Raw genomic sequence first — 10,842 nt, forward strand, 5'->3', positions numbered from 1 at the left:
GATTGTTCTATTCAGAGTTTTCAGAATTTTTTCAAACTAGTTCATTGAAATGAGAATGGAAAGGCTTTTGAGGAATGCAGAAGTCACTCACAGTGAGGATTTCAGCATTTCTAGGTGGTGTAAAGGTGAATATGGTGATTAACGATCAGGAAAGAATCTTTAATGCTCCCTACCACAGGAGACAGAAGCTCTCCTAGTAATATTTTACTTTCTAGAATTCGACTTTGACTAAGCACCTCTAGTTTTTCACCTGACAAAATATTAAACATCTATGTTAATGTAAATATATGTAAAATTGCTTCTCAGAATTATTACTTCTATAACTTTTGCTGGAATCTTCCAAGATGACTTGGAGACTTACCTGTAACTGAAAATTTCCTATGAGACCATAGATTACACCACTAAATTCCTACTGTGATAGTTACAGTTTGGACCAGAGGAAACAGTGGCAAACTGCTTCTTTTACTGCAGGACAGCCACTGACGAAAACTGCAAAATTATTTTCACTCATGTTCTCATTCCTAAATTAACCACGAAGTCCACAGTTTGCTTCTTACAGTGGTTCTGATGAAACAAAATAATCTGTCATTTTTACAGTAATTTTTTTTTTAGATGGTCAGTTCAGTTGTTCCAAACTAGTCAGAGATTAAATCTATCAGTGAATTATAGGGCTGCTGAATGCCGTGGTGAAATATAAAAGTTAAAACTGAGCTCCTCACTGCGAATTGTGTGTATAGAGTCCCGTTTGCTTATTTCTTCAGCTCTTTTTGTTAAGCTTGTAAAAATACTTGCTTGGGGATACTTAGCTACCTTGGCATTCAGGTCCTAAAGCTAATAAAGTGCATGTACCTTGGTTCAAGTCCTGTCCAGTCCATACAGAACGCAGCCCGTAGTGTCAGCTTTAAGTTTCTTTGGACAGTTTTTCTTTGCTTTGTTCACTGGATAGTGTGGGTCAGGCGTCACAACGCTGGATGATTTCTCGAGGACTATGAAACTGAAGACCAGTGGCAAAAAAATATTTGAAGCTTACATTGTTACTTAGCAATCTGTTTCAAAACCATCTTTGAGATAAGCAGAAAAAGTACTTGAAAGGATGGGGTTTGGCCTGACAAGTACTGTCATGTGTTTGCCTGAGTTAGAAAAGGTTCTTTGGATGCAGTGTTTCATCTGTGATGCCACTTGTATTGAACAGCTGTATTCACCTTCTATGATGTTAACTTGATTTTCCAGGTGATAATGAACAACGTTACTGGCAGAAGATTTTAGTGGACAGACAAGCTAAGCTTAACCAGCCTCGAGAAAAGAAGCGGGGTACTGAGAAGGTAACTTACAAGTTTGTTTCGTTTTGCCTCCCTACACAGCCATGCTTGGAAAACAACTACTTTTTCTGAAATATGTTGATGTTTGGCTTTGTATTTAGTCCAGGAAGATCACTTCCTACTCACTTTGCAGCTGGGTTTTACAGCCACAAAACAGAATTTGGCTGTCCTAGGCCAGCTGCCAAATGCAAGGTTTGTCTTTATGGAGACAAGTAGTGAAAGTTAAGACCACGACAAAAGAAATGAAGTTAATTTGCAGATTGGATTTCTTTTAAGAACTCTTCTGGATGAGCTCATTATAAAGCAAAGTACTCTTCTATTTGCTCTAGGTTAATTGTCTAGTGCAATAAGGACATGTTTTTCTTTAGAGCGGATTTTTCTTCTCCCAGCAATTCACATGGTGTTGTTTAATGTACAGTTGTGCACTGTGGTGGATGGTGGTGTGTTCCTAGTGCAGTCCTGGGTCTATGCAAGCAACAGCACATCTTGTACGTCCCAATCCAGACAGATCCCAGTGCTGCTACCAGCGTCCATAGCCAAGCAGCTTCCAACCAAGACTCTGCCACATCTAATGAGCTTGGAGCGCACCTAAGGAGCTCGAGTCTGGTTGCTCTTGCAGTGCCAAACTGCTGCTCTTCCTGTCTGTTGCAGTGCAGCATGATTTTACTCAGTGTTCATCTGAAACTTTCTTCCAACCTTGGCCTTGGTGTGTCTGTCAGGCCACACTGTTGAGGGAGTGTTGAACTTGTAGGCAGCAGCCTCCGCTCCTGCCCCCAGAAGATGTTTCCAGACGTGAAGGATTCTTGATTAAGAGGCTGTGACCTTTCACCCAACAGAGAGGTGCCAAACAGTATTTCACAAATGTTTTATTGCTAGGTTTGCTTGACACATGCATTGCAGATAAGGTTTCCGAGTTGGCTTTAACCTAAATCTTTATCCTGTTGCTTGCAAAACTTAAAAGTCATCTGACCTTAGTTATTTTCCAAGGACTTTTAAACGTGTAGACAACTTCTGTTTCCTAGATGCTCCAATCATGCACACAGTACCAAGTCTCCTAGTCATTCCATATAATTGACAAGAAATACTGCATTTACCTATTTAAGATTATATATATATATATATATACAGACACCCAGGTCAAAAACTTAAAAACGGGCATATTTTCCATGTATTGTCTTGGTTGTCTAAATGTTTTTGGAGATCTCATAGATACATGAATCTAGTCCTTTTAAAAACAGCTGTGCATAAAGATTTTCCCAAAATTAGTGGTGTAATTTTCTAAAAGCATTATGATGCCTTTGGATCTTAGCCATTATTCCTTAATATAAGCAGTAGCAAACTTTATGAATGTGAAAACTATAAAGCTTTAGAGCCTTTAACTTGAGTGCTGCCATTTTTAGATTTTTTTTTTTAAATCAACTCTGTAATTATTTTAAGGCAAAGATATTTTGTCAGTGGCTCCTTTGACTTTAATTCAGACTGTAGGTGCCCTGCTCTTAAGTTTCTGGTTCTTCATCTTTTGAAGATTGGTATTTGTTGACCAAACTAGTGTAAAGTGGCCAGTAATGTGCCTCATCCAGGCTTGCAAATATAAACTGTCTCGGCTCTGCCTAACAATAGCAGCAGCAAGGATGCAAACTCCTGCTCCTCCCCCTTACCCATCACCTTACAATACTGGGAGGTGTTAACTTCAAAGCTTAGCAAGTGCTATTTAAATGCTAAGTCTGTTAAGCAAGACATCAGGAAAAGAATGCCTAGCTGTAGTCAAGAGCTCTTAACCCTTCCTTTACTTTTTGACAGCCTCTGTTCCAGAAATAGACCAATACCAAGAAAACCATGGTATTTCTTTATTCATTAATAGTAATTTTAATCTTTTATGTTGAACATTTTTCAAAGCACTTCCAAGTTCGCTCCTTTGAAGGTCACAATAAAAGGAAGAAAAAATTACATACATAGAGATGAGTATGCCATTAGCATATCTACCTTATGAAAATATGTTCTTCTAAATCCCTTACAAGATCTTTTTGAAGATGAGCGCTTTCCTATTATATACTAGCATCGGAGATAACACCTTACAGATAACTATTTCAATTAGTGTTTAAATGTAAGCTGAAAAAAATGTTCATATAAGTCATATTGCTGCAATGATGTCAGTGCTAATATTTATTGTAATAATGTCATATAAACTGCATCATATTACAAGTAGTACATTATAACACACCGATTTGAGAGATGCTTTGACTGTAAGTTTAGGCAGTTAAGATTCACTATGGGTGTTAAAATATGGAGGCTTGCTTAGTTTTCTTGCAGTGGGTCTTATGGCATGCCCTGCTAGTTTGTGGTTGATACTTAGCCACCCTTTGGGGGCTTGCTGGAGGGGGTTAAAAGGTATTCATTGTCAGTCTGTAGTGTGACAAAAACTTCTTTTGCAACTTTTCTTTGCCCCAGGCCTGTTTGTTCATTGTGATCTCTGTCCTTTCCTCTCCTGGCCCTTGCAAATCCATATTCTCTTTAGCTAGTTGTTCAACTACGTGATAAGCAACTTGAAGTGATAAAAGCCTAAAAATCAGGACTTCAGGACTGCTTCTTTAGGGCAGTACCAGATCTAAAGCAATTAATCAGTCTACAGCCTTAAACTCCATGGATTGAAAAGCTGTCTGTACACAAAGCAAAGGGCTGAGGGCCTGAACGCCTTCAGCTGGGCTCCTTCTCTTCTGGGGAAGGTGCTGCTGAACGTAGTTCACACTTGGTGTGCCCCTTTCCACAAAAGGAAGGGAGGAAGTTTCAGAGGGCGGGAGTGATGGTAGAAGTGAAAGGCACTTAGGGAGGAAGTGAGAATTGGGTGTTTGTGAAGGGAGGAATAATTTGCAGAATAAATGGGAAAGGGGGATAGTGGGAATGCCTGGGCACAGCCCACACCGTTCTCTTCTGATTATGCCTTGGGCCTGGGGGCTGTGTCTTTGCAAGATTGGCTGGTTCCCTGCCTGTGCACTGGCACTGGAGGTTTGGAGAACAGGACAGAACAGAGGTCCCACGCCAGAGCACGCATAAGTCCTGTTCCCTGTCACGTTGCTTTAGTTGAAGTCTGTGGAAGAGCTGGATTGCTGTTTGGGATATGAATAGTGGTCCCAGGGAGGTGGGAACCATCAGAAATAGGTGCTGACCCTGGACTGAGTAGCTGAAAATGGGAATCATTGAGGCCCTTTTGCAGCACCTCCTTCTCTGAAGTACTGGTATAAGAACACCCACTGCTGTGAACTGGGTGGTTCGTATCTTTAGGCTTATGTTTTAGTGCTTGTGATTGTGCATGCCACATGTTGAAATGGTAAGCCGCTCTACTCCTCGTTTCTCTTTAGAACTTACTTCTCCGAATCCATTCTTTGGTTACCAGAGAATGAAAGTAGCTTTTATTTAAACATTAAATCAATTTTATTTCTGGAGAGTGATGGAGAAAGGAGAAGTCATCAGCCAGAACTTGAGGTATTAATGCTGTTGAGAATATGTTGGGGATTGTAATCAAGTTAAATGCTGTGGAGGTGAAGGAGGAGCGTGTCTAACTGTAGCAGTGTAATTGTATCTCGCAGCACAGCAAAGAGTGTAAAACCATGCAACATCAGTTTAAAGTGTAATACCTGACTGCTGCAATCAGTGCGGCAGCGTGCCACGTACTGCCATGCTGTGTACAAGATGCAGTGTCTGCAGGATATAACCGTGACTGCGGTCATGTAGATAAAACGATTTGATTTATGTTTGTAACTCTTCAAATCTGGGAAACTCTTTAATGGTCTGCCTTGCGAGCAAACCCCCCTTGACCTCAGAACCAGCTAATATGTTCTGGTAGTCTACATCAGATAAGTTAATGTGGATTTATGCCGGGGCGTTATTGATGTGTCTAGGTTCACAGGAGTCCCCAGCTTTCTCGCCTCTTACCCAGACAAGGAAGCCTGTCTTGTCCCTTACGTGTTTTTTTTTTTTTCATCTTGTTCATGTAACAATTTAAAGAGCTTAGGGAATCACAATTGGGCATCCCAGCAACAAAGCTTGTGTCTTTGCTTTTGGGTATTACGACTTTGGTACAGTACCGTAGGTAAATCAGTGAATTCTAGTATGAGCGCTTGAAAAACAAGCGTGCTTTTAAAGACGGTCTCTGCATTTTGTTTCCAGCCTAAAGACAACAGTACACAAGCTGAAAATTAGCAAGTTAGTTATGTTCCACAAAAGCATTTCTGATACTTTGTTAGGAACCTAACACCTAGACCTTTCTCATTTGCCAAGAAATGGCATGTATTTTCTTTTGCAGCACTAGTGACCGCATATGTGTACTCTGAAGATAATGCGCGAAAGAGAAACAAACCAAAGATAAATTGGTCAGATTTGCTATCAAATTATAGTGTTATTTTGAAAAAGTTTTTCTTCCCAGTCACTTCATGCTTTTGAAAAGAAGCAAGAGAAAAGAACTGTTTTACCTGCAGTCAGTAACATGTGAGGGAGTTACTAGTGAGTTTGTTTCCGTAAAATGTCAATATCCTAAAAGATCCCAGATTGCTCACTGTCACTGTACTAAACTCCGGGTTTAGCTGTGGTGAAGTCGAGGTTTGGATCATCGAGGTATCTGTGGGGTTGGGAAAAATGCCCTATCCCGGGGAGAGCACGTGTTGCGAGGAGAGTGTGTGTTGTGAGAGTCCTCCGGACTGATGTGGAACATCACTTAGTGTGCAGAAGGCGCCCATGCCATCAATCTTCTGCAAAGCAAGCAAGAAAGGCCGCCTGAGCAGAAAGGAGTTTGAATTACTGCCACGAGTGAAAGTTTCTCTGATCAAAGCTACAAGTTGCAGTCGCTTGTGACGTTACCACAGTGAGATGAAGATGAGACAGGCAGTTACAGCAATACAGCAGTTCAGCACTTACAGCTTCAGGCCATGTGGAAAAAACAGTGATCCCAGGTACCCTAGTAATTTAGTAAATGTACCTGAAATGCAGCCAAAAACTAACGTCCCTGGTTGGACAGGGATTGGAGTTAGGGATTCCTAGCACCAACGTTCTTCCCAACTATATCACAATTTCTTAAGATCAATTCTCAGCAGTCTTGTGATATGTATTGTGCTGTTTGCCCAGCGTGAAGGATGCTCCCCCATCTGGATTTCAGTGTTCTTACCTTTGCCTACCTGACTTTAGAAAATGATACAACAGTCCTAAGGCATTTTTAATGGTGTGACCTTGGTGGTGTGTTGTTGTTGTTGTTGTTTTTCTGCATCATCACTGATAGCATGAATCCAATATAAGGGTAGGTTTTTTTTGAACTTGGTCTTTAAGACTGCATTTGGGGATTTCTGAATTCATAATTTGATTCTCTTCAACCATGTTGGAAGGAAGAGGGACTGGGATAAAATATGCTGCACTTTCTGGAAACTGAAGGGATGCTCTGCTATTTTATTTTTGGTGGTTCTGAGGCCCTTCTGAAATAAGTTAAATCAGGGCTGCTTTCACTATTTTTTTTGTTGGTTGTAAAGGTTAGCTGATCTGTTCAAAGAATATCTTTTTCTTACAAAATTTGGTAAATCATGGAATAATGCAATTGTGATTATGAGACAAAAATAATATCAATGCTACAATTTTCTTCTAATCTTTTTGTCAATGTTTTTCATGCTTGTTTGCAGCTGATTGCCAAAGCCGAAAGAATGAGACTTGAAAAGACTCAACAGACAAGTAAGCATATTCGCTTCTCTGAAGATAACTAACCAAGACTGACTGTAATCTTGAAAGTCAACCAGGGGTTTTAAAAATAAAAAGCAAAAAGCCTATCACTGCTAACAGTAACTAAACAGTTTTTAAGAAGGCATGAAAAGCCGGTCCATTCGATTCACAATTCTGCAGACTGCAAGTACGGACATTATTCTGAATCCCGTTTTTAAATAGGCTGAATGTGTACTGCTTCTGAGCCTTTAGGTAAAGCTTTCTGGAAGAAGAATTGTGTTAAGAGATCTTGCTCTAGTTCACTTCTGATTTTTTTGTATGTTGGAATTTTATACACTAGGTTATGAAATAAAATGCTTGAGAAATTTTCAGTTGTGCATCTCTAATTCACTGTTTCATGACACTATAAATAATAAAAGTGGTTATTGGTAAATAATCCTCTCTAGGCCTCTGTTTAGTCCATCAGACTGAGCAATACAGTAGAATGAGTGTATGATCTTCTGTGGATTTTAAAGTGACTGGGACTGTCTGAAAATCTGTCATTGAGAAGCCTGAAACAATTTATATTAACATGCGCACTAATCTGAATTTAGACTTTGAGAGTCTTCCTGACAAGTTTTCTTATCTGCCTCCCTCAAAACTACAACTACAAAACCTTTGTTATATCTGGTAACTCTAGCTCCTTGAAATAATTATCACTTAAAGACAAGTATTAAAGTTGTGTAGTTTACAATTTAAGATAGTAATCTTAATATGCTTTATTTCATTGTTGACTAGCAATGATTAAAAAAAAAAGATTAGAATGATACAAAAGGTTAATTTTTTGTGGCTAAGTCTGACTTAAGAGTTCTCTCCATTTATCTAGAGAGATTCACACGTTTGTTCATGAGGTTTAGTGAATTTCGTTGCAGGGCAAAGAAGACACTAACACGCTGGTTTATAAAAGTGTGAAATTTCCTTATAAATAGAAGGATGAGCGAGTTATTTTGTAGCTAGAAGCACATTCCTAAAATACCGCCAGACTCTTGAAAACAAGCTGTCAGTGACACTCCAGGCGTTTTTGTGGCTACAGTTTATGCTGGTAAGGCAGGTTAACATTTTAAAATTCTGTGCTACCAAGTTACTGGAATATATAGGTATTTTAATGATGCATATTAATAAAGCATAGTTTGGTGTATTTCTGCTGCAGTACAGTCCTTAGGCTCTGGCACCAGCAGTGTCGGTCTCCCTGTTTTACTCCCACCAGACACAGATTAGCATCTGAGCCACCAGCAGACAGGATCCCTCTCCTCAGGCAGTAAGTGAATGGAGAGGATTACCACAAATCAATGGAGGGGGTATAGCAGTGATCAAACTAAAGATAGCAGAAACACAGAGCAAAAAAAAAGTGCAAGATAAGAGATAAACTTTCAAGGGGGGTTGGGGGGGGGAAAGTTTGCTAATCGTTCCTGGAAATTGCATAAGGACAATTCCTCCCAGAGGAATCTGGAGGAAAGGAGGGGGGATGGCTCGGTCCTAACCTAGAGGCTAGGCTCTTGTGCGGACTTCAGCAGTACTCAGACGTTTAGTCCAGTTGCAGGACTTTTTTTTTTTTGAGTTTTCCACTCCTCTCTCATACTAGATGGGTAGGATATGTGATAACACAATGCAGAGAGGTGAGATACCTAGCTGTGAAAAGAGCTGAAGTGATCAATACATGTTGTCTAGCCATCCTGCCTGAAAGACAGGATATCATTTTCTTTTGTGATGTGCAAAGAAAAAAAAAAAGTCTAATCTGGTTAAAATGTCTTAGATTTCCCTGCTGAAATTCATTTAAGCTGAAATTCATCCATGTTATAAATGATTCAAACCATTAATGATTCAGACTTTTTATGTTTTGTGGAGAGTGGAACAGGGCTGCACAAGCAGAAGTTCTCGATTTTTGCTGCTTTATTAATAATTTCTGCCTTGAACACATAGAAGTCATCCTTCTGTTCCTTTCCATAATTATACAGGTTAAGTATTTACTGTTAAGCAGCAGTCGTCTTTTCTTTTTTTCAGACTAGTATGGAAATTTGCTTCAGCAGGAAAAGATGGTGTTTTTTTTTTTTGTATATAGTAGTGAATAAGAATTTTTGCCATTTATTTCACAAGTCACGTGAAGTTATGGACTATATATGCTTTACACAAGACACTGATTCTTAAGTGTTGGAATGGTTTAAATAGTTTTCTTTAAGTACACATGACAGTTAATATCTGCTGTTTCTGTCCCTCTCCATCAGCATATGCTAAGAAGAGGAGTCCATCTGTGGAGTTTTACCATCCCAAAGGAGCTAAATTTCTTCACATATGACCGTACCAACAGAAGGTGCCTTTAGTGTGGTCTGGAATAATGCTTATCTGCGGTTATGTGGGGGGGTTGTTTGCAATTAAATGTTCTGTTCTGCAGTTTTTCTCTACATTCATCCACTCCTAGGAACTTTTAACAGCATCTTTTTCTGCAGAAATACAACATTCTGTTTAAAACATCAGGATAATAATATAAAATTAGAGTACTTCATAACCTATGACTGTCATTTGTTTTTGCTGATTCCTCTAGCTTCGACATTCGGTCTTGAATTGAAAGAACATTATTGCACATAAACTTGCCTAGAGCAAAGTCCAGGATTGATTGTGCTCTTTGTGACCCAGCACAGTGCTGAATCTGAAATTATTTTTAGTAGCATTATATTTCTACCTCTCTTCCACTAGTTGCCGACTCTGCAGGGCAGCACCAGTTCCGTAGCTCTGACCTAATGGAGGCCATGGAAGCCAGTGGGACGTTATAATTTGGGACTTCAATAAAGAGAGCTCTGAGTTCCAAAAAATAATCTTAAAAGGTAGTGGTTTATATTTTTAGCTCCTATCATTCGTGATTTAGAAGACTTCTTTAAGGACTGTTAATTGTGCTGTGATCCAGCCAATCTGATCATGGGTGCCCTGCAGGGAAACAAATATTTTATTTTTTTTCCTCTCTCCAGAAGGCTTCTTTGATTTCTCTTCCGATAGAAACATTTCCGGGTTTAAAAATGGGCCTTGAGCGCCGTTGTCTTTTAGCAAGGACTGGGCTCCTTTGTGCCGGGCTCTGCGCAGATAAAGGGCTTGGGAGCAGGAGCCAAGGGAGGGCAGGAGGAGAGGAGTGCAGGTGCAGGTGCTGGGTGTGCTGGCAGCACAGGGCATGCAAGGGGGGTGGCTTGGTGAAGATCTGCCACGTGGCTAGCAAGGTGTGGGGTCGGGGCAGGTGGGCAGAAAGTCGAAGACATTAAAGCAGGGATACCTGTTGCAATTAATTGTTTGCTGCCTGCAGGAGGGGGTCTCAAACAAGCATGCCTGCTGGCCTGGATTTAATCTGCTTGTGCTACTGTTCTTTCGGCTTCGCTGTAGAGCCAGCAGCCCAAGGCAGAAAACCTCATTGAACACGCATGTTTCCCACCGCAATACTTGGTGATAAGCTGTAAGGAAACTCAAGCCTCTTCATGCGTGTCTCCTCCCAGTTTGTCACTTTCTGCCTCCCCTGAGCTGTGTTTGTGCGCTAAAAGTGGTGGAAGGAGGAACATGGGATTGGTAAAACACCGGTGGCTCGAAAGCAGCCGGCGCAGTTAGCGGGCCTGCAGGTTTCAGTAACCAGCAGCCCGCAGCGAGAGGGGTGTCTCCCTCCCCGGGTTACGCTCACACCCCGTGCCCCTTCTGTCTGCCCTGGGCAGTGCAGAAAAGGTTCTCTGCTTCTGATTTTTCACCTTGTTTTAATTTTGAGGTTTCTTGTTTGGCTGTTCACAGTATTCCCGTAACTCGCAAGAAGTCTGAAAAATCT

General features: G+C 40.5%; 1 protein-coding gene across 8 annotated transcripts in view; it reads left to right on the forward strand.

The window, feature by feature from the left end:
• Positions 1–9,501, forward strand: part of LOC106038667 (La ribonucleoprotein 7, transcriptional regulator) — a 28,373-nt gene extending 18,872 nt beyond the window's left edge. For 5 of the 8 annotated variants that reach the window (XM_066996465.1, XM_066996467.1, XM_066996466.1 and 2 more), the window contains exons 12-13: positions 1,231–1,322; positions 6,039–6,998. In XM_066996465.1, the coding sequence (XP_066852566.1) occupies positions 1,231–1,322; positions 6,039–6,164 (218 nt within the window). In that variant the 3' untranslated portion in view covers positions 6,165–6,998. Of the gene's footprint in view, positions 1–1,230; positions 1,323–6,038; positions 7,385–7,924; positions 7,957–9,274 lie in introns of those variants that run through there. The other 3 variants (XM_066996464.1, XM_066996469.1, XM_048066444.2) reach the window with 3 other exon arrangements.
• The last annotated feature ends 1,341 nt before the right edge of the window (positions 9,502–10,842 follow it).

The sequence above is a fragment of the Anser cygnoides genome, chromosome 4 (genome assembly GCF_040182565.1).
Source record: "Anser cygnoides isolate HZ-2024a breed goose chromosome 4, Taihu_goose_T2T_genome, whole genome shotgun sequence".
Taxonomy (NCBI): domain Eukaryota; kingdom Metazoa; phylum Chordata; class Aves; order Anseriformes; family Anatidae; genus Anser; species Anser cygnoides.